The following is a 26,362-nucleotide window of genomic DNA, read 5'->3' as shown; positions in this document are numbered from 1 at the left end:
TATTATAATAATTATAATGCAAATAAGTTATTATTCAAATTTAAACACAGTACTAATATCTGAACTTTGAGATCATTCAGAAATCACTATGGTGAAATAACCTCGACAGCCAATCAGCTCTCATGTCTTGACCGGTTCTCCACTAATCTTTCACATTGCTGTTGGGACTTTATACCGTTCATAGTCATATGCAAATTTAGGTAACTTGGCTCTGTTTGATGAAATGCCTGGAATAAAACGACTGCTGAACACATAGAGACGCAAATTTAAGAAAAAAAAGTGGTCTCTTATTTTTTTCCAGAGCTGTATGTATAGATATACCCCTGTTTCATTGACGCTTGGACACAAACTGTCTGCTGTGGTGCTCTTTAACCTGCTGTGTGGTGCAACTCCACCCTACCCCCACAGCTGAATTAGAGTAACCCTCTCCTTCTTCCTCTTTTTATATTTAAATAAGACTAATTCTGTCCTCTGTACAGGAAATGGCTTCATCTCAGTTTCCGATTGCTGCTGATGAACTGTGTTCATGAAAGTGTTCATCTGAACCCCATTATGTCCAGTCCACCATGACGGCTCAAATTTTACATGCAGTTAGAAGCTAAAATTAATGTGGAATGTTAATGGAAATTAAGCTGCTGTAATTACAGTCCATGGTACAGTCCAAAATACACAGATCAGCCATAACATTAGTACTACTAACAGGTGAAGTGAAAAATGGCATAAGAACCATGAATCAAGAAACATGGGTCAATAATTTCAATGGTGATGGCTAGACAACTGGGTCAGAGTATCTCCAAAATATCAGGCCAATGGCATGCAGTGGTCAGTACCTACCAAACATGCTCCAAGAAGGGACAGCTGGTGAACTGGCAACAGGGTCACCTAAGGCTCATTGATGCGATTAATGGGGACCAACCTCACAAGAACTCCTTCAGAGGTCTTGTGGAGAACATGCCTGGAATGGTCAAATCTACTCAATATTAGGCAGGTGGTACTAATGTTATGGTCAATTGGTGCATAAGTATTTGATTAATAGGCTGAATCCAAATCTGTATACTACAGTACTAAAAAGTATGTTGACATTAGAAGATCACCAGTGGAAGTGAATTCCTTACAATATCATGGATGGTAGTGGAACAGACACCAACATAAGGTAACATGTAGCAAACGTTTTGTGTGGTAAGACGGTAAACCACGGTAAACTGTGTTTTTGAACATCTTATTGACTTCTGAATTTTTACTAATCCAGCGATTTCTCCAGATTCACCCTCAAGACAATATATTTTATCTGTATTCGATTTAACCTGCCAGAATCCGGCCTCTAGTTTGGTGCCAGACACCACAGGACATCTTCAGAGCTCCCTGCTTCGGCAGGTCAGCTTAAGGGTTTCCTGGTATTCCAGATTCCACCCACCTCCCATTAAACACACATGATAGGCAAACTGGCAAATGCCCCTCGATGTGAATGGATGGGTCTGTGTGTTACCCTGCAATGGACTGGTGCCCTGTCCAGGGGGTGTTCCTGCCCTGTGCCCAATGATTCCAGGGAGGCTCTGGACGCACCACAGCCATGAACAGGAAGAAGATGAAGGAATCTTCTCAGTAAGGAATCTTCTCTTACTGCTGAATGGTTCACAAACACTTTAGGACCTGGAAACCTAGAAAATCTACATTTTAATATTGTGTGTGTACAATATTATTAAGCTGTAATATTACTTAGCCAACATTAAAGTGTGTTGGGCCTCACTCTCCTTTACAGCAGAGTGGGGTTTTGGCTGCAGGCCTTAAAGGAAGGAAGTCTAAAATAAATAGGGAGGTACATGTGTTAGGGAGTCAGCAACACTTTCACTATTACCAGTTTGACAGTTTACATGGTGAGAGCTCCTCCTGTTCTCGGCATTTGTTCTCTGGGGTGAAGAGATGAACACGCTTCATTAAGGTAAGAAAATGCTCGTTATGCTTCTTGAACTGGTGTTGGTTCTTTGTAAGAACTGCTGATGCACTTTGGTAGTCGATCTGGTAGTGCAAATCGTATGAGTGAAGTAAACTGGTCTAAAAGTTTTACTTGAGCGACTGGTCTCTAATTTAACTCGATGGTAAAAAGTTGTGCTTGTTGGCACAATCGTGCAAAAAAAAAAAAAAACACACAAAAAAAAAACCCCAAAGAAACAAACAAACCCTTTTGTCAGAATGTGACGCTGGCAGTTGGTCTCTACATTATGTCAGAATTTTATGATAAATGGACCAATAGAAATGCTCCAAAATGACTTGGAATAAAATATTTTACATTGACTTCCATTGTTAAGATTAAGTTTTTTTCCTCCTCCTCTGAAAGCTGTTTTGGAGATATGAGTTTTATACGACATACATGACTGCCCACAGACATGTCTAACAGTCTAAACTAAAATAACACACAGCCGTTCAGCAGAGGCATAACGTTTCCTCTTGGCTGGGTAGACAGGAGGCTGTGGTTGTTAGACAAAAAACTAAACAAAACATTGAAACAGAAAACGCCAAGAAGCAACACTGTGCTACATTTATTTATTTACTGAGACTTTCAAAGTCGGGTAACTGCGGGCTGTTTGTGTAATGTTACTGGGCTTGGTTACTTCTGTGCTTTCGAGACGTGTTCATGCTTCACCTTGAGAATTTGTTATCTATAATATCTATAATTGTTTTCTATAATGAGCTGTTTCTGAAACTCCTCATTAGTGTAATTAGTAAGTGAGTTTTGATTGATCAATATTATTGGGATATCATATTTATCCAGTTCTTTTTTGCTTATGTTTTGACTTGTATAATGATTTATTTGTATCTTATTTATCAAATATTTTAGTAACAAAAGAACATTTAAGCAGTCATAGTAGATTAGTCAATCACAAAAGAAATGGGACCCCCGGGAGCCAGTCACTTTTGACCAACAAAGGTGTCAAAAGTACTGACATTCATTCATCCTCAGGTAGAAGTGAGCGGAGATACTAGGTTTTAAAAGAGTTCTATAGAAGCTGAAGTATCAACTTAAGCTTTTTACTCAAGTAAAAGTGTAAAAGTACTGGTTTCAGAACGACTTCAAGTAGAAAAGTAAAAGTACTGGAAGGAAAACAAAGGCCGAAAGCTTAGGCTGCGGGGTCTATAGTGCACTACACCCCCCCCCCCCCCCCCCCCCCCCCCCAAAAAAAAAAAAAAAAAAAAACATTTCTCTAAAAGTCATAATGAGGAGAATGATCTATTAAAATGTTGCTGTTAAAAATGTTGGGCTGCACTAGGCTCCTGTTTCAGCTGCAGATCTGCCCATTGAAAATTAAGCATTTCAGTAATATCAGCTCTATTAAAGGAGCGTCTCTGTGCTCTACTGAGCATTAACATGAGCTTCATGGAGGAAAATATGAGGAGTCGTTGTCTAGATGTTTTGTAAAGCTGCAGAAAGTCAGACTTCAGAGGCGTGTGATCAATAAGCTTTATTGGAATGTAAATGTGGGGCTCAGTCGGGACGTTTCACTGCAGCTCTCTTGAGTCTCTGCCACGGATACAGTCTTCATACTAGACTACAGACGTCTGCTGTGAGCTCGCTGGAGAGGGACGGGACGGGTGCAGGTGTGATGATCTCTTATAAACCAATAGGGAGTCAGAATGGTGTCTGTTTATACTTCTCATCCAATCAGGATCAGACTCTCACTTTATCTGGAGAGGGTTTTTATTGATGAAGAGCCGGAATGAAAACTAAGGGAAATGAAATAGGAGGAACGAGGCTGTTTTTAAAATGTAAGCAGGAGAAAGCTCAGATAATTGGGGGAAAATGTAAGAAGTAGAAGTAAAAAGTCTGAAAAATAAAGAATTACTCCAGTAAAGTTTAGAGAACCAACATTTCTACTGTAGTAAGACAATGAAGTATTTGTCCTTCCTCACTTGACACTTCTGCCTAGGCTTTGGAACGTGGCTAATATCATGCCAGGTCTCATAACTACTAATATTTAATTGAAACGTGAAACTATGAAGCGCCATAGCAGCGTTACTAAAAGTGTAAGGTAGATGAGGCTCATTTAACACAGCTGTCTCTGTCTAACAAGTGATTTCCCACAATGCACATGAACATAAGATGACCTAAATATAGTGTCTTAAAGGCACAACACAAACGTCATTATTACAGGGTTGATTGTCGGTCTCTATTTTTCTTTTGATTTTAGTGCCAATTTGTTTTCTCCTGCCCATCATTCATTGCAGTAGTTTCCGGGGTGTACACTGTTTTTCTTGCAAGCTTTTTACTTTTTTTTCAAGTATCTGACAAGACCTAAAACTTAGCGAAGTACAATACTTCAAACAAGACATACTTAGATAAAAGTAAAATTAGAATTTATTTTAAAAAGGATTTCTGATTATTAAAACTAATCCTTACATTAATGATGTAATTATGGTCGTAAATGATTTTACTTTAAGTACAAAAGGTACAAGTACACAAAAATGAGCCAATTTCAGTAACAAGAGTAAATGTAATTTGTTACCTACACCTCTGATGGCTACAATCTCTGAGTTGGCTAATTAATGTTATGGGTATTGATTCAAAACTTGGCAAATATAAAGTTACTTTGCTATCAGATTATCTATCTGAGTTGCATTAGCAATACATTATATCTAAAAACGAAGCTGTCTGTTCCTCAACGTTCTAACGCATCAACACAGAGCCTTCAATGCTGCCGCAAAACAACCTCCTGTGAGCAGCAATGTGAAATCCTTTGGCTGCAGTACAAAATGATGGACAGCTAACCAAAAGTGGTTTAGTAATTGGCTTCAGTAAAAAATTTATTGACATAATTTCTGCTCTTTGCTTGCGTTAACTTGGTCTCCGGCCTGCAGCATCATCCTTCAATGTGTTTGGTTACAGCTGCTGCTTTCCAAACGTAAAGTACCCTTTTTACCAACAGGTTAGAAGTTTAACCTACCAGGCATCACCGAATTTAAAACTGGAGGACTAGTATCTGCTTACGAAGTCTCAGATAGTGAATTGCAGCATGTATGAAGGCTTTGTCTACGTGATGAAAGCAGTTTAGCAGATACAGACATACTGATAACCCGTAAAACGGCATCTGTTAAACTGTAAATAAACAAGTGGTTTCTAATTTATGATCTTTCTGTGAAGGTTACAGTGATGACTTTACTCAGGATGTATCTGACTGTTCCTCTGCTGTTTCTGATCTTCATCTCAGGTCAGTTAGAGCTGTCTCTTCTCTACAAAATGTGAACTGGATCTTATACTCTGATACTCTACGTTGTGATCAGTTTTTACAGTTGACAGTGTTGTCTGTGGGTTTTGCTGTTCCAGTATCTTTAACAGTTAACAGTTGTGTTTTTTGCAGTGTTTTGGTTTCTTTTCCTCTGCAGGTCCTCCACTCTACCACAAGAGGATCTTCTCACTTTGTGCTTTTAGCTCCAAATTAGCTCAGTTTTTGCAGCTGATTATTCCAAACTCAGCTGAAATGAACAGCCTTAGAAATGAGCTGAAGTGAGACTTTCTGCAGCAGCTTTACTGACTGAGACCCACAGAGTCTCCATTTACACACTTCTGGATTCTGTGTTGCAGGAGCTGTTGCTCAGGATTGGGGTGTGACATACAAGCCTAAATCTATCTGTGCTCTAAAGGGGTCTGCAGTGAACATGGTCTGCACTTACAAACATCCACTGGGTCAGAAATTTAAAAAAGCTTTCTGGAGCAAAGTTTCTTCTGTGGATGCAGAACCTCCTGATCTGTTAGAGGATCCAGAGTACAAAGACAGGGGTAAATATGTCATAGATGAATATGACGACTGCAGCTTTAAACTGAGAGATGTGAGAGAAAAGGACCAGAGGAAATACTACTTCAGATATCTAACAGATAAAGGAGGAAAGTTTCAGGGTGGAGATGGAGTAAATCTTTCAGTCACAGGTAAGCTCCATCAGCAGAAATAAGACACTGTACTTCATTCACTGGTGAACAGGATTCCTCCAGCAGTTCTGTAATATAATCACATCAGTCCTTCAAACCACACCTGAAGAACACTGCTTAGAACTGGAGAACCAGAATCCACAAAGCAGAAAGATCCACAAAACAGTAACTGATGATTCCTGAGGTAAACACCTGGCAAAGCATCTCAAGGGAGGAAACTCTAGACTTCTAGACTTCAGGCCGTCATTAACTACAAAGTATTTCCTTCTGATTATTAAAACTAATCCTTATATTCATAATGATGTAATTATGTTCCTAAATAATTACTGCAATATTTTCTAAAATCCCTCGAGCTGAAACTCTTCACTTCAGTCATATTTAATTGCTTCATTTTAGATCCATTGTTGTGGTTTACACAAGCAAAATTACAAACACGTGTGACTGTCCAAATACTTATGGACCTGATTGTATATTCACAACATAATTTACCCATTCATTCAGGTCTCCAGGTGGAGGTTCCTGAGAGAGTGACAGAAGGAGGTAACGTCACTCTCACATGTAAAACCACCTGTATTCTGACTGTCAGACCAACATTCACCTGGTACAGAAATGGAGCTCCTTTATCCTCCAGTACTGACCAACTCCACCTGCAGTCAGTCAGCAGGGAGGATACAGGCAGGTATCAATGTGCTGCAGATGGTCAGAGGTCTCCTGAAGTCACTCTTAATGTCTTGTGTAGGTACAGAATTATTTATTCATTGATAAAAACGTGTCTCTATATCAGAGTAAAAGTGCTGATCTAGGATTACTATCCAGCACTGAGATCATAGATCACCCTCATCCTAATTTTCAGGTTTGCTCTTCTTTGTCTTCCAGATCTCCAGGTGGAGGTTCCTGAGAGAGTGATAGAGGGAGGTGAAGTCACTCTCACATGTAAACCAAGCCTCACTCTGACTGACAGACCAACATTCACCTGGTACAGAAATGGAGCTCCTTTATCCTCCAGAACTGACCAACTCCACCTGCAGTCGGTCAGCAGGGAGGATACAGGCAGGTATCACTGTGCTGTAGAGGATCTGAAGCTTCACTCTCCTGAGGTCACTCTTAATGTCAGATGTAAGTACAGATTCATTCATTCAGTCTCAGAAAACAAACAGAGCTGAGGGTTCATGCTGAACTGATTGTGCTCTAATTGAACCCAAAGCTGACGCTGCTTCGTTATACAGGACTAAATCAATAGATGCTCTCAATAAATACAGACGTTCTCTAGAGCTCTCATGATATTTTTACACAGGGAGAACAAACCCCCTTTTACTGTAGAACTGTGTTCACTAACCCAGTCCTGGAGGTCCTGTGTGCTGCAGGCTTTGTGTTCTCTCTGCTCGAACACACCTGTGATCCTGAAGAGTTTGGTCATTAGAACATGTATCTCTGCTCTCCTGCTGCTGCTGGTTTATTGTCCTACATAAATTTATGTATTTAATGTAACAAACAGGGGTTTGACTGTACACTCAGCCCATAATCTGATTAGATTGATGATATTGGGTTCATGATTCAATATTCTTAAAATAATCTGGACTAAATCTGAATAAAGAAAACTGATAACTGGATCCTTAGTGTTACATAATCTACTAATGGCACAAGAGCTGGAGGCAGGAGGACAAACAGATCCAGAGAGGGTTGCTGATTGGTGTGACTGTACACAATTTTGGTGTTTTTACAAAGCAAGTGATTAGATATCATAATTTACAGAATGACTGTTACCTATGATGCATTGTCACATCTACATGATAGACAACAGTATCACAAAGTGTTGCTGCAACGTTTTTTTATTACCTCCATTAATAGTATTAATAACTTACAATATCTGCTCTTTTATGAACAGTTTAATTACTTCCACAGGAGCTTCATATTTTACTGTTTATTTCTGTGTAAGATAATTCAGTAAAGATTATAATGTGACTGTCTGACTCAGTAAACTCTAAATAATGAACTTTCTTTAAAGTCAATCCCACCCAGCACCAAAAATCTTATTGAAGTTTTTTTTGTGTTTCAAATTATTATGCAAATTATATTTTTCTCTGATTTTCATAAATTGTTGATTTCAAGGCATCAACCAGTAGAGTATACGTCTGATTTTATTATTATTTTTATAATGATAACATTATTTTTAAAAACGGTTTCAAAACATTTTATAGGTTGTAAAGAACTGAAAATGGTCATTTGCAGAATTAAAAATCAAATCAAAAATCAAAAATCAAAAAGTTACGTGTTAACACAGGACACCTTCCTTAATATCGCCTTCACAGCTCTTGCATCCATTGAACTTGTGTGTTTTTAGAGAGTTTCTGCTTGCATTTATTTGCAGGATGTCAAAATAGCCTCCCGGAGCTGCTGTTCTGATGTGAACTGCCTTCCATCCTCATAGATTGCTTGAGGATACTCCAAAGGTTCGCAATAGGGTTGAGGTCAGGGCAGGACCACATCATGAGTTTCTCTCCTTTTATGCCCATAGCAGCCGATGATAGAGAGGCATGATTCTTTGTTTTGTACCATGGAAGAAAGTGGTCAGTTAGAAACTCTATATACTTTGCCCTGGTCATTTTCACACCTTCAGAGACCCTAAAGGGGCTACCAGTACTATTCCCTTAAATTCAGCCCAAACATGACTCCACCAGCTCCTTGCTGACGTTGCAGGCTTGTTGGGACATGGTGGCCATTCAACAATCATCCACTACTCCATCCATCTGGACTATCCAGGGTTGCACAGCAGTCATTAGTAAACAGGACTGTTTGAAAATCCTCCATGTATATCTGGGCCCACTGCAACCGTTTAAGCTTGTGAGCACTGGTTAGGGGTGGCTAAATAGTAAGGTTTATGCAAAACTGTGAGCCTCTAGAGGATCCTCCACTTTGAGGTTCGCGGGACTCCAGAGGCACCAACTACGTCACATACCTGTTTGCTGCTTTGTAATTGCATTTTAGCAGCTACTCTCTTAATCCAATTAATTTGTGTGGCACACACCTTCCTCGTTATGCTTTTATCTGCTCAAATCCTGCTCAAGATCTATCCTGTCTGTGCTCTGAACAAATCTCTTAACAGCATGATGATCACACTTAAGATCTTATGAAATATCTAAATGTTTTCATACCTTGTTCAAGACATTGCATTATTTGACACTTTTTGGCAGCAGAGAGATCCTTCTTCTTTCCCATATTGCTTGAAACCCGTGGCCTGCCTAATAATGTGAAACATCCTTCTTAAGTATTTATATTTTATTGGGCTCATCTGTCAGACTAATTATCACAGGTGTCTGAGATTGCTTTTAGTGATCCAAAGAGCCCAGAGATACAGTACCATCCATAAGCCATTACCCCTCACAGTCCGGCAGCTGAGCATATTTTTAACTTAGCATTTATTTAACATGCTTGTCTGATGATGATCTGTGTGTGGGGGTTTTTGCAAAGCATTTTAAGCTTCCACATGTGTGAAAAAGGCTCTGTAACTAAATTTTCATTTTTAAAGTGTAATGTGTCATTCTACCTCTAGATGGCCCAAAGATCGTCTCAGTGTCCATCAGTCCCTCTGGTGAAATAGTGGAGGGCAGTTCAGTGACTCTTACCTGCAGCAGTGATGGAAACCCACCTGTGCAATATACCTGGTTTAAAGGAACATCAGTAGTAGCAAAAGGAGAAACCTACACAATGACAAATATCAGCTCTGTGAACAGTGGAGGATACAAGTGTAGATCCAGTAATGAACATGGAGAGAAATCCTCTGATACTGTAACTCTGAATGTTCTGTGTGAGTAGTTCATTAATATGCACCAGCAACTTAAACTCCTAAAATTCATTAAAAACATGAAACACTTAGACTGCTTATTGGCTTATTAGCTGTAAATAATGATTATTGGGGTACCAAAACTGCCAATGATTTTTTCGACTGGCCGATTAATCAACGATTATTTCAAACATAAACCTACATTATCACAAGCTCAAGACTACGTATCGTAGTTTATCACAGATGGTGTACTGGCTATGCTAATTAAACCATAACATAAACTATCTTACACCTGAATTATTGATGTACTCCAACACAGAGAAAAGCTAGCTACTGTGCTCACTGTAGTGCTCCTGTAAAATGCATTCCACTTGTTTCATTGGTTTATTTCCGCTGCTACTAGATTTGTTTTATTTAGCTTGCTTTCTTCCTTCCTTTTATTTACCAAGACTGCATTCTGTATTAATTAAGAAGAACATACTGCATGAAGAAGTTCTTCACTGCACTGTTCCATCATGCAGTATGTTCTTCTTAATTAATACAGAATGGAGTCATGGTAGATAAGGGAAGCGATTCCGCCCCCAGCACTGCAGATTAACAACACACCATCACTGTTGATTACGACGACTAACCACTCAAATATTAAACATTTTCTGATATTTCTGGGGGGTTTTTAGATCCTCCAAAGAGAGTCTCAGTGTCCATCAGTCCCTCTGGTGAAATAGTGGAGGGCAGTTCAGTGACTCTGACCTGCAGCAGTGATGGAAACCCACCTGTGCAGAACTACACCTGGTATAAGAAGGTGGATAAAGAAGTTCTGCAGAAATGGACCAATCAGATCTACAGCATCACAAACATCAGATCTGCAGATAGTGGAGAATATCAGTGCATGGCCACCAACACACAAGGGTCTCGATCATCAGAGTACAAGTCATTAGCTGTTCTATGTGAGTACTATATGAGTGCTTATTTGGTTCTTTGTGTATAATCAGGTCTGGCTCTATGGTGATATTCAATTAAATTTAACAACCAGAAGGATCCAAGTGATCAGTAGCAACCTGAGTGTGTATCTATTTAGGTTGTGGTTGGTCAGTCTGGTAGTTCTGGTTCTGATGTTCCTGTACACCTTTCCAGATGGCAGGGGTTGGAACAGGAAGTGGTTAGAGTGTGTGTGGTCAGAGGAGATGTTGATGGCTTTTGAGAGCAATGGGACGGTAGTCGTTCAAGAAAGAAATGGTGGGTTGGTTGGACTCTGGGAGACTGATGCTTGCTAATATCATTTGCTAGTGTGGTTTGTGCTAGCTTAGCATTGCTTTAAGGGGAAATATATACTGCCACAATGATGATGGCACATTTCTTGAGGAAGGAAAAAGGGCCTGCATCTTACCATCATGAACCCCAAGTCAGAGGTGCAGAGGTGCTGAACTGCTGCTGACTTGACAAACACACACAACCCCCTTTGTTTTGAGTGATGTGGCTGTGTGGTCGTAGGACAGGTTTGGACTGGTTATTGTAAGTCATTTAGTGAAATTCATTTTCAAGCCAAGTCATCTTCATACGTTGAAGTTAACGAAGGAAATTTGCAGTTAACCTTCAGGTAGATCTGTAGGATGTTTATACTTATTTAAAGAGAGAATAATTCTCATAAGGTTTAACGTGTTGTTCTACCTCTAGATGGCCCAAAGAGCGTCTCAGTGTCCATCAGTCCCTCTGGTGAAATAATGGAGGGCAGTTCAGTGATTCTGACCTGCAGCAGTGATGGAAACCCACCTGTGCAGAACTACACCTGGTTTAAAGGAATATCATTAGTAGCAAAAGGAGAAATCTACACAATAAAGAACATCAGCTCTGGGAACAGTGGAGGATACAAGTGTAGATCCAGTAATGAACATGGAGAGAAATCCTCTGATACTGTAACTCTGGATGTTCTGTGTGAGTAGTTCAGTGATGTGAACCAACAACTGGAATTCACAATGACCACTTCAGGCTACAGACTGATCAGATATTAATAAAGATGTGATGTTCTTTGATATTTAGATCCTCCAAAGAATGTCTCAGTGTCCTTCAGTCCCTCTGGTGAAATAGTGGAGGGCAGTTCAGTGACTCTGAACTGCAGCAGTGATGGAAACCCACCTGTGCAGAAATACACCTGGTTTAAGAAGGTGGATAAAGAAGTTCTGCAGAAATGGACCAATCAGATCTATACCTTTAAAAACATCAGATCTGCAGATAGTGGAGAATATCAGTGCATGGCAAACAACACACAAGGGTCTCAATCATCAGAGTACAAGTCATTAACTGTTCTATGTGAGTACTATATGAGTGCTTATTTGGTTCTTTGTGTATAATCAGGTCTGGCTCTGTGGTGATATTCAATTAAATTCAACAACCAGAAGGATCCGAGTGATCAGTAGCAACCTGAGTGTGTATCTATTTAGGTTGTAGTTGGTGAATCTGGTGGTTCTGGCTCCTATGTTCCTTAGAACAGGAAGTGTCGGGGGGTGGGGGGGGGGTGGTCAGAGGAGATGTTGATGGCTTTTCTCTGACAGGTTCTGTATGGGCATGAAGACAGCTGCAGTGATGTACTAGGCAGTTTTTTAACTCTCTGCAGGGCCTTAAGTTGAGCAGCAGTGGCCCCCAGACTGTGATGCTCTCCACAGTGCACCTGTAGGGGAACTGTGACAGATTGACTCTCCTTAGCTGTCTGTGGAAGTGCAGGCGTTGCTGGGCCTTCTTGACAATGTGTGATGTGTTGAGTCACCAGGTGAGATCCTCAGATAGGTGGACATTGAGGAATTTGAAGCTGATCACCTTTTCTACCACCGTCTTCTCGATGCTCAAGGGAGCATGCACTTTGCTTCCCCTCCTGAGGTCATCAATCAGCTCCTTGAATTTGAGGAAGAGCTTGCAGCAAGAAGCTTCACCATGGGTCATTCACAAAACACACAATCCACCACCCTTTGTTTTTAGTGATGCGGCTGTGTTGTAGATGCAATCTTCTGTTAGCCCCAGTAGTATGAGTCTGCTATTGCTGTGGCGATCTGTCACGAGCCTGATCCTCAGTTTTTTCTCTAGCGATCAGATATTTGCAAGCAGTAGTCCTGGAAAGTATCCTGCTCAGCTTCTTTAGCCTTGCTTGGACACCCACTTGTCTTTCCCGCTTCTGTTTACATTCGCATGGCTGTTGCCAGTTGGTTGCTGTGGTATCCATTGTGGGTAATTATTTAGGGTATTTGTGTCATCGTGACAGAAGAAGGCTGCACAAACCTTTGGGAGAATGGGAGTCTGAAGTTGGAATGGTTTAGATATTTCAAAAATACAGGAGCATAGGACTGGTTTGGACAGGTTATTGTGGGTCATTTAGTGAAATTAATTTTTAAGCTAAAACCAGTAAAATATTTATATGTTGAAATTAATGATGAAAATTCACAGTAAACCTTTAGGCAAATATGTGGGATGTTTATGCTTTGTTTATTCAAAGAGAGTAATATTTATAATAATAATTCTCATGACGTGTAATGTGTCATTCTACCTCTAGATGGCCCAAAGAGTGTCTCAGTGTCCATCAGTCCCTCTGGTATAATAGTGGAGGGCAGTTCAGTGACTCTGACCTGCAGCAGTGATGGAAACCCACCTGTGCAGAACTACACCTGGTTTAAAGGAACATCATTAGTAGCAATAGGAGAGACCTTCACAATTAACAAGATCAGCTCTGTGAACAGTGGAGGATACAAGTGTAGATCCAGTAATGAACATGGAGAGAAATACTCTGATACTGTAACTCTGGATGTTCTGTGTGAGTAGTTCAGTGATGTGAACCAACAACTGGAATTCATAATGACCACTTCAGGCTACAGACTGATCAGATATTAATAAAGATGTGATGTTCTTTGACATTTAGATCTTCCAAAGAATGTCTCAGCGTCCTTCAGTCCCTCTGGTGAAATAGTGGAGGGCAGTTCAGTGACTCTGAACTGCAGCAGTGATGGAAACCCACCTGTGCAGAAATACACCTGGTTTAAGAAGGTGAATGAAGACGTTCTGCAGAAATGGACCAATCAAATCTATACATTTAAAAACATCAGCTCTGCAGATAGTGGAGAATATCAGTGCATGGCCACCAACACACAAGGGTCTCGATCATCAGGGTACAAGTCATTAATTGTTCTATGTGAGTACTATATGAGTGCTTATTTGGTTCTTTGTGTATAATCAGGTCTGGCTCTGTGGTGATCTTCAATTAAATTTAACAACCAGAAGGATCAGAGTGATCAGTAGCAACCTGAGTGTGTATCTATTTAGGTTGTGATTGGTGAATCTGGTGGTTCTGGCTCTGATGTTCCTTGGAACAGGAAATGTCTTGGGGGGGAGGGTGGTCAGAGGACACGTTGATGGCTTTTCTCTGACAGGTTCTGTATGGGTATGAAGACAGATGCAGTGATGTACTAGGCAGTTTTTTACCACTCTTTGCAGGGCCTTGAGTTGAGCAGCAGTGGCCCCCAGACTGTGATGCTCTCCACAGTGCACCTGTAGGGGAACTGTGGCAGATTGACTCTCATTAGCTGTCTGAGGAAGTGCAGGCGTTGCTGGGCCTTCTTGACAATGTGTGATGTGTTGAGTCACCAGGTGAGATCCTCAGATAGGTGGACATTGAGGAATTTGAAGCTGATCACCTTTTCTACCACTGTCTTCTCGATGCACAAGGGAGCATGCACTCTGCTTCCCCTCCTGAGGTCATCAATCAGCTCCTTGAATTTGAGGAAGAGCTTGCAGCAAGAAGCTTCACCATGGGTCATTCACAAAACACACAATCCACCACCCTTTGTTTTTAGTGATGCGGCCGTGTTGTAGATGCAATCTTCTGTTAGCCCCAGTAGTACGAGTCTGCTATTGCTGTGGCAATCTGTCACAAGCCTGATCCTCAGTTTTTTCTCTAGCGATCAGATATTTGCAAGCAGTAGTCCTGGAAAGTATCCTGCTCAGCTTCTTTAGCCTTGCTTGGACACCCACTTGCCTTTTCCACTTCTGTTTACATTCGCATGGCTGTTGCCAGTTGGTTGCTGTGGTATCCCAGGTGGTTGCTCTGGTGTTGCCAAGTGGTTGCTGTGGTACCCCATATGGGTAATTGTTTAGGGTGTTTGTGTCATCATGACAGAAGAAGGCTGCACAAAACCTTTGCACACTATTCATTCTTATGTCTTGTTTTTCTAAAACTGTTACATAGAAAGTGTATAAAAGCCGGTTTTGCACAATCAGACCGAATGGGTGTCCGAAGTTGGAGTGGTGTAGATATTACAAAAATACAGGACCATAGGACTGGTTTGGACAGGCTATTGTGGGTCATTTAGTGAAATTAATTTGTAAGCTAAAACCAGTAAAATATTTATATGTTGAAGTTAATGATGAAAATTCACAGTAAAGCTTTAGGTAAATATGTGGGATGTTTATGCTTTGTTTATTCAAAGAGAGTAATATTTATAATAATAATTCTCATGACATGTAATGTGTCATTCTACCTCTAGATGGCCCAAAGAGCGTCTCACTGTCCATCAGTCCCTCTGGTGAAATAGTGGAGGGCAGTTCAGTGACTCTAACCTGCAGCAGTGATGGAAACCCACCTGTGCAGAACTACACCTGGTTTAAAGGAACATCATTAGTAGCAAAAGGAGAAATCTACACAATAAAGAACATCAGCTCTGTGAACAGTGGAGGATACAAGTGTAGATCCAGTAATGAACATGGAGAGAAATCCTCTGATACTGTAACTCTGGATGTTCTGTGTGAGTAGTTCAGTGATGTGAACCAACAACTGGAATTCACAATGACCACTTCAGGCTACAGACTGATCAGATATTAATAAAGATGTGATGTTCTTTGATATTTAGATCCTCCAAAGAATGTCTCAGTGTCCTTTAGTCCCTCTGGTGAAATAGTGGAGGGCAGTTCAGTGACTCTGAACTGCAGCAGTGATGGAAACCCACCTGTGCAGAAATACACCTGGTTTAAGAAGGTGAATGAAGACGTTCTGCAGAAATGGACCAATCAGATCTATACCTTTAAAAACATCAGCTCTGCAGATAGTGGAGAATATCAGTGCATTGCAAACAACACACAAGGGTCTCGATCATCAGGGTACAAGTCATTAACTGTTCTATGTGAGTACTATATGAGTGCTTATTTGGTTCTTTGTGTATAATCAGGTCTGGCTCTGAAGCGATATTCAATTAAATTTAACAACCAGAAGGATCCGAGTGATCAGTAGCAACCTGAGTGTGTATCTATTTAGTTTGTGGTTGGTGAATCTGGTGGTTCTGGCTCTGATGTTCCTTGGAACAGGAAGTGTCGGGGGGAAGGGTGGTCAGAGGAGATGTTGATGGCTTTTCTCTGACAGGTTCTGTATGGGCATGAAGACAGCTGCAGTGATGTACTAGGCAGTTTTTTACCACTCTCTGCAAGGCCTTGAGTTGAGCAGCAGTGGCACCCAGACTGTGATGCTCTCCACAGTGCACCTGTAGGGGAACTGTGGCAGATTGACTCTCCTTAGCTATCTGTGGAAGTGCAGGCGTTGCTGGGCCTTCTTGACAATGCGTGATGTGTTGAGTCACCAGGTGAGATCCTCAGATAGGTGGACATTGAGGAATTTGAAGCTGGTCACCTTTTCTACCACCGTCTTCTCGATGCTCAGGGGAGCATGCACTCTGCTTCCCCTCCTGAGGTCAACAATTAGCTCCTTGAATTTGAGGAAGAGCTTGCAGCAAGAAGCTTCACCATGGGTCATTCACAAAACACACAATCCACCACCCTTTGTTTTTAGTGATGCGGCTGTGTTGTAGATGCAATCTTCTGTTAGCCCCAGTAGTATGAGTCTGCTATTGCTGTGGCGATCTGTCACAAGCCTGATCCTCAGTTTTTTCTCTAGTGAACAGATATTTGCAAGCAGTAGTCCTGGAAAGTATCCTGCTCAGCTTCTTTAGCCTTGCTTGGACACCCACTTGCCTTTTCCACTTCTGTTTACATTCGCATGGCTGTTGCCAGTTGGTTGCTGTGGTATCCCAGGTGGTTGCTCTGGTGTTGCCAAGTGGTTGCTGTGGTACCCCATATGGGTAATTGTTTAGGGTGTTTGTGTCATTGTGACAGAAGAAGGCTGCACAAACCTTTGCACACTATTCATTCTTATGTCTTGTTTTTCTAAAACTGTTACATAGAAAGTGTATAAAAGCCGGTATTACACAATCAGACCGAATGGGTGTCCGAAGTTGGAGTGGTGTAGATATTTCAAAAATACAGGACCATAGGACTGGTTTGGACAGGTTATTGTGGGTCATTTAGTGAAATTAATTTGTAAGCTAAAACCAGTAAAATATTTATATGTTGAAATTAATGATGAAAATTCACAGTAAACCTTTAGGTAAATATGTGGGATGTTTATGCTTTGTTTATTCAAAGAGAGTAATATTTATAATAATAATTCTCATGACATGTAATGTGTCATTCTACCTCTAGATGGCCCAAAGAGCGTCTCACTGTCCATCAGTCCCTCTGGTGAAATAGTGGAGGGCAGTTCAGTGACTCTAACCTGCAGCAGTGATGGAAACCCACCTGTGCAGAACTACACCTGGTTTAAAGGAACATCATTAGTAGCAAAAGGAGAGACCTTCACAATGACAAATATCAGCTCTGGGAACAGTGGAGGATACAAGTGTAGATCCAGTAATGAACATGGAGAGAAATCCTCTGATACTGTAACTCTGAATGTTCTGTGTGAGTAGTTCAGTGATGTGAACCAACAACTGGAATTCATAATGACCACTTCAGGCTACAGACTGATCAGATATTAATAAAGATGTGATGTTCTTTGACATTTAGATCCTCCAAAGACTGTCTCAGTGTCCTTCAGTCCCTCTGGTAAAATAGTGGAGGGCAGTTCAGTAACTCTGAACTGCAGCAGTGATGGAAACCCACCTGTGCAGAAATACACCTGGTTTAAGAAGGTGGATGAAGAAGTTCTGCAGAAATGGACCAATCAGATCTATACCTTTAAAAACATCAGCTCTGCAGATAGTGGAGAATATCAGTGCATGGCCACCAACACACAAGGGTCTCGATCATCAGGGTACAAGTCATTAACTGTTCTATGTGAGTACTATATGAGTGCTTATTTGGTTCTTTGTGTATAATCAGGTCTGGCTCTGTAGCGATATTCAATTAAATTTAACAACCAGAAGGATCCGAGTGATCAGTAGAAACCTGAGTGTGTATCTATATAGTTTGTGGTTGGTGAATCTGGTGGTTCTGGCTCTTATGTTCCTTGGAACAGGAAGTGTCTTGGGGGGGAGGGTGGTCAGAGGACACGTTGATGGCTTTTCTCTGACAGGTTCTGTATGGGCATGAAGACAGCTGCAGTGATGTACTAGGCAGTTTTTTACCACTCTTTGCAGGGCCTTAAGTTGAGCAGCAGTGGCACCCAGACTGTGATGCTCTCCACAGTGCACCTGTAGGGGAACTGTGGCAGATTGACTCTTATTAGCTATCTGTGGAAGTGCAGGGGTTGCTGGGCCTTCTTGACAATGTGTGATGTGTTGAGTCACCAGGTGAGATCCTCAGATAGGTGGACATTGAGGAATTTGAAGCTGATCACCTTTTCTACCACCGTCTTCTCGATGCACAAGGGAGCATGCACTTTGCTTCCCCTCCTGAGGTCATCAATCAGCTCCTTGAATTTGAGGAAGAGCTTGCAGCAAGAAGCTTCACCATGGGTCATTCACAAAACACACAATCCACCACCCTTTGTTTTAGTGATGCGGCCGTGTTGTAGATGCAATCTGCTGTTAGTCCCAGTAGTATGAGTCTGCTATTGCTGTGGCGATCGGTCACGAGCCTGATCCTCAGTTTTTTCTCTAGCGATCAGATATTTGCAAGCAGGAGTCCTGGAAAGTATCCTGCTCAGCTTCTTTAGCCTTGCTTGGACACCCACTTGCCTTTTCCACTTCTGTTTACATTCGCATGGCTGTTGCCAGTTGGTTGCTGTGGTACCCCAGGTGGGTAATTGTTTAGGGTATTTGTGTCATCATGACAGAAGAAGACTGCACAAACCTTTGCACACTATTCATTCCTATGTCTTGTTTTTCTAAAACTGTTACATAGAAAGTGTATAAAAGCCGGTATTACACAATCAGACCGAATGGGTGTCCGAAGTTGGAGTGGTGTAGATATTTCAAAAATACAGGACCATAGGACTGGTTTGGACAGGTTATTGTGGGTCATTTAGTGAAATTATTTTTTAAGCTAAAACCAGTAAAATATTTATATGTTGAAGTTAATGATAAAAATTCACAGTAAACCTTTAGGTAAATATGTGTGATGTCTATGCTTTGTTTATTCAAAGAGAGTAATATTTATAATAATAATTCTCATGAAGTGTAATGTGTCATTCTACCTCTAGATGTATGTTCTCCTTAATTAATACAGAATGCAGTCATGATAGACCAGGGAAGCGATTCTGCCCCCAGCACTTCAGATTAACAACACCCCATCACTGTCGATTACGACGACTAATCACTGCAGCCCCACTTCTCAAATATGAATTATTTTCTGATATTTCTGTTTTTTCTAGATCCTCCAAAGAGCGTCTCAGTGTCCATCAGTCCCTCTGGTGAAATAGTGGAGGGCAGTTCAGTGACTCTAACCTGCAGCAGTGATGGAAACCCACCTGTGCAGAACTACACCTGGTTTAAAGGAACATCATTAGTAGCAACAGGAGAGACCTTCACAATGAAGAACATCAGCTCTGAGAACAGTGGAGGATACAGGTGTAGATCCAGAAATGAACATGGAGAGAAATACTCTGATACTGTAACTCTGGATGTTCTGTGTGAGTAGAACAAGTGGAATTCATAATGACCATGTAATCACTTACAGTCTGCTCAGATATTAACTAAGTATTGATATTCTCTGATGTTTAGATCCTCCCAAGAACATCTCAGTGTCCATCAGTCCATCTGGTAAAATAGTGGAGGGCAGTTCAGTGACTCTGACCTGCAGCAGTGATGGAAACCCACCTGTGCAGAACTACACCTGGTTCAAGAAGGTGGATAAAGAAGTTCTGCAGAAATGGACCAATCAGATCTATACCTTTACAAACATCAGATCTGCAGATAGTGGAGAATATCAGTGCATGGCCACCAACACACAAGGGTCTCAATCATCAGGGTACAAGTCATTAACTGTTCTATGTAAGTTCTTGTTCTGCTTCATTTAGAGTTGAAATGATGAAACTGACATAATCTGAGACGTCATCTCTGTATTTAAGGAAGCTCTACTATCATTATATTTCATAGATCCTCCAAAGAAAGTCTGGGTGTCCATCAGTAAATCAGCTTTAAGCAGTTCAGTGACTCTGACCTGCAGCAGTGATGCAAACCCACCTGTGCAGAACTACACCTGGTTTAAAGAAGGTGAAGGCTCACCTGTAGGATCTGGACACAGTTACAGTGTACAGGGTGGATCCTACTACTGTGTAGCTTGCAGTGAATATGGCTGTAAGCAAGCAGCTGCAGTGCCGGTCACTCTAGAAGGTAGCTATTTTGAAGGAAATAAGGGAAACTTTGAATACTTTATAACAAAACATTCTTTAAAAATTCAACATTTTAACATTCATCTGCACACAGGGTCTTTCACTTTCACTGCAGCAGCTAAAATCACTGGATCAATTGTATGTGTTCTATTAGCTTGTGTATGTTTACTTCTCATTCTGAAATGGTAAGCATATACACTTCTCATCAGCTTGCTGGGGGGGGGGACTTTAACATGGAGAGATTTTAATCCTCACTGTTTTGTACATAGCTAAGACGTGCACCATAACAATAATAATGTATTTCAGGAAAAAGAGACGTTTATCTGCATCAGGACAGGTAAGACAAGCCCACAAGTCACACAAAACAAAAAAATAAAATGATAATTCACGTCATTTTTGTATTTTTCTGCAGCTTTGAACACAACATTCACTTTTTGCAACATTGTGTTCTTAAAGGTTATATTCTAATGCATTTCATTAGTTTTAGTCATCTGTCACTTTCAATAATGTATTTTTCTTAAAGATTGCTTAATACTTTAATGCATTTTATTTCCAGTAGCAATGTATTTTGTGTTTTACATGACTAGCTGCAGAGATCAGTGTTAAACTAAAAGGCATTACTATTGCGTTAGAATACACACACACACACACACAGATGTCTGAGTTGGTGTGAGTTACTGTGAACAGTGGTTTGATATTCAAAACACTGCCTGTGGATTTAAGTTGTGACTAGATGCTAAGGTATCTAAGATTTCAGGATATGGCTATTTGGTTAAATGGTAAAAAGGAGAAGACACCACTGTCTGTTGCTAATGTATCACACAGTTCTTAGAAATAGCACTGTAGCGTCAGCACAGAAAAAACATATTTAACCAATAAAGTTGCTTTTTAAGAGCATGTTCACACAGCAAGGCACTCGGTGGCTAGCCAGGCAAAACAGGGATGATCATTTCAGTCATTCATCACATGAACTAGACTCAATGACTAGTTTAACTAATACATCCCTGTAGAGCAATCAGTCGTAACAGTGCAAACTGGTTAAAAGCCAGTTTAGTGGACTTTCAACACTCTCTTTTCTAATTTCTCTGAAGACTACAATTCTCTGAAGAGAGTCACAGATAATTACAGTAACAAGAATAAAAAATTGAACAAGCAACACCACAAAAACAATATGTGGAACTGAATTCTCTGGAGTGATAGATGGTGCTCCAACCTACACTCATGGAATGAGTTTTGGTGGTGATCATCTAACATCCTGACCTCACTATAAGTCTTGTTGCTAAATGCAATCAACTCCTCACAGCAATGCTCCTCCAAAATCTAGTAGAAAGCTTTCTTCTCTGAGACAGTTCCTCCAAAGCAGGATCACCTCTTTTTAATATCCTTGATTTCCGAAGAAACAAGGAATGAGCAGATGTCCCAATACTTTTGTCCATATAGTGTATATCCCCTTTGTACAAACAACCCCATCACAGGCCACTGGCAGACCAACAGTGCCACCTAGGGGGCATAATTACACAATCTAGGCCCAGGTCTGTTATTTACAGTTTCTGATCCTCTGATCCTTTATGTATCGTATCGTAACAAGCATAACTGCTTTAACTGATTTCTATAAGAGTAGTTTTCTACTTAAGAGAGCGGACTAAGCCTTGAAACTTTTTTTTATGCAAATGCATAAAAGTTACATTTTCTCATGTAAAGCTGGACAATACAAGGTTTCTACATGACAGCTGCAATATTTAAATATCTGCAAATAAATTAATTGAGTCAGTATGCTTCATTTAATTGTCTTAAATTAAGCAAAACCTTTTTTATAAATCAACAGAATCTTAACCTTTGAAACTATTTGCTAGTTTCACATCACATCTGTATCACATTTTATTTCAACTATAGAATAACTGTGGACCCAGCAACTTGTCACTCATCCAAAGTTCGTCTGAAGCTGAATACGGCAATGTGCAAACTAAGACCTTCCAGAGTGCTGGTAGCTCTGCAGTGAAAGCGTCTTCTTCTGGAAATGATGAGGAGGTCCAGTATGCCAGTGTCCAGCACCGCCGTGATAGAGGGGTAGAGAAGACTGAGGACGACGACGACGTTCAGTATGCTAGTGTCAAATTTATCCGCACTGATGCTGCCAACAGGTGAGAGGAACCGACCTTTTCCAAGTGTGTAGTCTACAGCAGATTAAAACTGAAGGTTTTCATGTGGATCACACCACCTTTGTTACATTGTTCCAGGCTTGCTCCTGATGATGACGTTTCAGTGATCTACAGCAGCACGAGGTAAACAACTCTGCAGCTCTATTCCCAAACTACGGTCATGACCCATGTAAAGACCTTTCATCCCGGTCTACTGTAAACTTCACAGAAACAGGATTTCCGACTTCCCTGCAGGATCCAGGTCTCATTGTATGCATGCACGTCACACAGGCCTAGAGTAAATAATGGATTTTCCTTTAAAGCACACGCCACAACAGCTACATAAATCAGGAATTTGAACATCAGATTATGGATTGGATTTGGAATTTGTCTAAATGGCTATCTACAGCGTTACAATTTATTTCAGCTTGATATTTTATATTAGATATACTTTTTTATACATCTTTATTTTATAGCTTGCAAAAGTGAATCTTATGTTCTTTGTATTTTGTTTCTACAAAAGATTGTCTTGGGCTAGAACACACACACAAACAGATGTCTAAGTTGGTGTGAGTTACTGTGAACAGTGGTTTGATATTCAAAACACTGCCTGTGGATGTAAGTGAGACTAGATGCTAGGGTATCTGTAAGACTTCAGGATATTGCTATATGGTTAAATGGTAAAAAGGAAAGGACAACACTGTTTGATGCTAATGTATCAGCACATTAAGTGTAAGCACTTCTGAGGATCTAGAGAGAATGTTGGAGTTTAGTAGACGCTCAACGCTCTCCAAGTAAAAGCCATTGCGGCTGCTGGTAGTCGTAATGTAAACGGTTGTATTGTCAGGTATTCTACAGTATAGCAATACGTACTAAGTGAGCAACCACTTAAATGGTTGAGATCATGCACATGTATGTTGTTTCAATACTGATTTAGGAACCAGATGTTTGGCAGTGAGCACTGCACGCGAAAGTCTTTTAGTATCCAGCTCATTGTAGGCTAAAGGTGTGGTCAGTCAGACATCCTCCCCACACAATATCAGTCCTGATCATCAGCCACACAGTCAGTCTCTGGCATCTATCTGATACATGAAAATATCAGCTGTTTAAGATGTAGATAGACTCTGCAGAGTTTGGAGTCAGTTTCAGATGGACATAATGTTTACCCTGTATAAATGACAATTTCATCAAAAAAAAAGGTGTATTTATTTTTTACATCTCTTAACTGTGAACTGCCTGTGTGCAGCATGATCTGTATGCTGTATTTTGTACGTATATGCTGTATTGCTTCCTGCACTTTATTTCTTTTTTAAAGATCAGATTGTTATGTCTATTATTGTGAGTGTTTATTGAAAACACTGTTGAAATGAAACCTCCAAAATGGTCACTGTATGGAAAACATTCGTTAAAATAAATGTATTTATGTTATATATTGCATAATTTATTTTAATGGCCCATTTAGCATACAAATGTGTTTTTAAATTGGGAACAATGAATTGAGATAAAAGGTTTTGTTCCAACAACAACAGTGTTTGTCTTCTTCACTGTAAACTATCACAAGAATAAATAAATTAAATATTATATCTGATTACTTGATTTTCATATACACTACCAGTCAAGTGTCCAGACACACTTTACATGTTGTTGTTGTTGTTGTTTTCGTCATTCTAGCATTTACATTTTCAGCTAAAAGTCTATACTTAAATTATTTCATTATAATGTAATTATTATTAATTAATTTTTTTTTTTTTTTTTTACATTTTAAACATATGGGGCTTAGCTCTAATGTCCAGGACCCTGCTCACCTCAGAAGATTTAGGCTTCACAATTCTGCTGTTAATAACATACATAGCTAATGAAATTCATAAATGTTATAATCTAATTAAAGTATCTTGCTAGTCAAATTCATCATGTTCAAACTACTGTAAATAACTCTACATCTGTGAAATGCCATTCCCTGTTTTTATTCCCTAAGAGTTACACTGATTTGTAGTTACACAGCTGAGGTTTGGTATGAATCCAGATGTTCTGCACCTGCACTGTGGAGTACAGGTGCAGTGGGGGTACACGACCTGCACTGCTCCCCACTGGAAAGTTCTGCAGACGGTGGTGCACACAGTCCAGCACATCACCAGGGTACAACTTCCAAACCTTACAGATTTACACACCAGCCACTGTCTGAGGTCCAGTTGCTGCTGAACAGTCAGTAGTACAGTGTATCAGTCCAGTCCATCACAAAGCTATAGCATTGGTCTCAGCACTCTTAACTTATCTACTTACCGAAACTGTGAACAACCGCCCAGTCTCACTGCACCCACCAAAGGCTTCTCCCCACTTACACTACACCTGAAATCACACCTAATAATATGTAAATAGTAATGTAAACATTTCAGATTATTGTACATTTTAAACAGTGCAATAGTGGTGGCTCAGCGGGTAACGCTCTGGGCTACTGATACCCAGGCTTGGTTGGGCCCTTGAGCAAGGCCCTTCGCCCTCCCTGCTGCCCAGGTGCTGGAGTAGGCTGCCCACCGCTCTGGGTGTGTGCGCGCTCACTGCCTCTAGTTCACTAGAGTGTGTGTGGGTGTGTGTTCACTACCACAGATGGATGGGTATCTCCAAAATTATGACAATACAAGAGAAGGCAAGAATGTGCTAAACTTTGAATGGAAGTCAAATTAAAACAAAAGCAAATAAATAAGAGTTTATTCTGAGTCATTTAGAGTCTTTCTATTAGTCCATTAATCCTGAATGATTTACTCAGTGTACAGAAGCAGCTACAGGGTTCAAACCCTGGAGAAAACTAAACACACAAAAACTGAGATACATGGTTTTCACTGGACAACAGCAAAAAATCCTGCATTTCATATTTTGTATATTTGTGTCTTTACTACCTATAAATCTTTGTTTTTCACTTACATTTACAGATGTGTTCTGAGATGTAATAAACATTTGTTTTTATTACTTTATTCGTTTTGTTATAATGTCTAAAAGAGCACAAAAGTCCGGCAAGAACCACTGTAGGTCGCGATAGTAGAGCCAGAGTCCGCCCTCTGTCTGAGCGGTTCTCGTGTTAGCCGGCGAGCTAACCACCCTCTGTCTGAGGGGATCTGGTGTCCTGCTGTTGTCCTGCTGACAGTCTAGAAAAGAAAGATAGATAAAGAGCTCCAGATATCAGTCAGTCAGTGATGGGTCTGATGGGACAGAGTGCATGAATTCATGTTATTTCTTCTTTCTTCTCTGTCTCTGTTCTTTATTAAGTAATAATTATGTAAAGCTGCTTTGTGACGACAACAGTTGTAAAAAGCGCTATACAAATAAATTTGACTTGACTTGACTTGACATGAACCAACAGTAGATGATAAACCAGCTCTGATCACTAGAGAGACCAATCAGAGACCTCTTAGCAGAGGGTGAAATACCTCAGTACAAGATCTATGACATCATCAGTGCTGAACCAGACTGCTGCTCATGTCATGTTTCAACTTTTAAGCGTTGATCCGAGTCCCGCTCTGTCCAGTCCACTCTGAATCAGCTCCATATTTCCATCTGCTGAAACTAAAGCTAAGCTCCATTTCTCACTACAGCTAATGACCTCGTTTCTGCAGTCCTGCTCTGATCTGCCAAAGGCCTGTCAGAGCAGCACTGCTGTGCTCGGATCTGCTTTAGAGAGCTGAGTCTGAAACAGGGAGGAATCTGATCCTGAAGCAGTGCTGAGAGGTGATGTGCAGGACAGAAAACCTTCACAAGGGAAAGATTTGATCATCAGCAGCATTAATGCAGCTCTCTGGAAGGAGAAGACCACTCCCACCCTCATCTTCCTCAGTCCCCCATGATGATGATGATGATGATGATGATGATGAAGAACAGAATAGGGGGAAGGTGCAGCTTTCAGTGCTCCTCACTGGAGAAACTGAACACAATCATCATCAACCTCTGACCCATAAGGGTGG

At 40.6% G+C, this 26,362-nt stretch overlaps 1 protein-coding gene across 5 annotated transcripts in view; it reads left to right on the top strand.

Annotated features, from left to right (window-relative positions):
- The window catches only part of LOC140536290 (B-cell receptor CD22-like), a 48,740-nt gene extending 24,750 nt beyond the window's left edge, over nucleotides 1-23,990 (top strand). Inside the window, exons 3-20 of one of the 5 annotated variants that reach the window (XM_072658011.1) lie at nucleotides 5,576-5,917; nucleotides 6,419-6,652; nucleotides 6,794-7,033; nucleotides 9,468-9,722; nucleotides 10,376-10,645; nucleotides 11,373-11,630; nucleotides 11,736-12,005; nucleotides 15,221-15,478; nucleotides 15,584-15,853; nucleotides 17,202-17,459; nucleotides 17,565-17,834; nucleotides 19,312-19,569; nucleotides 19,661-19,930; nucleotides 20,036-20,272; nucleotides 20,366-20,456; nucleotides 20,578-20,608; nucleotides 22,165-22,412; nucleotides 22,509-23,990. In XM_072658011.1, coding sequence (XP_072514112.1) covers nucleotides 5,576-5,917; nucleotides 6,419-6,652; nucleotides 6,794-7,033; nucleotides 9,468-9,722; nucleotides 10,376-10,645; nucleotides 11,373-11,630; nucleotides 11,736-12,005; nucleotides 15,221-15,478; nucleotides 15,584-15,853; nucleotides 17,202-17,459; nucleotides 17,565-17,834; nucleotides 19,312-19,569; nucleotides 19,661-19,930; nucleotides 20,036-20,272; nucleotides 20,366-20,456; nucleotides 20,578-20,608; nucleotides 22,165-22,412; nucleotides 22,509-22,557 — 4,109 coding nt within the window. In that variant the 3' untranslated portion in view covers nucleotides 22,558-23,990. Of the gene's footprint in view, nucleotides 1-1,198; nucleotides 1,940-5,134; nucleotides 5,202-5,575; nucleotides 5,918-6,418; nucleotides 6,653-6,793; nucleotides 7,034-9,467; nucleotides 9,723-10,375; nucleotides 10,646-11,372; nucleotides 11,631-11,735; nucleotides 12,006-15,220; nucleotides 15,479-15,583; nucleotides 15,854-17,201; nucleotides 17,460-17,564; nucleotides 17,835-19,311; nucleotides 19,570-19,660; nucleotides 19,931-20,035; nucleotides 20,273-20,365; nucleotides 20,457-20,577; nucleotides 20,609-22,164; nucleotides 22,413-22,508 lie in introns of those variants that run through there. The other 4 variants (XM_072658009.1, XM_072658007.1, XM_072658008.1 and 1 more) reach the window with 4 other exon arrangements.
- The last annotated feature ends 2,372 nt before the right edge of the window (nucleotides 23,991-26,362 follow it).

The sequence above is a fragment of the Salminus brasiliensis genome, chromosome 15 (genome assembly GCF_030463535.1).
Source record: "Salminus brasiliensis chromosome 15, fSalBra1.hap2, whole genome shotgun sequence".
Lineage (NCBI taxonomy): Eukaryota > Metazoa > Chordata > Actinopteri > Characiformes > Bryconidae > Salminus > Salminus brasiliensis.
This window is presented reverse-complemented; position numbering and strand designations above follow the sequence as displayed.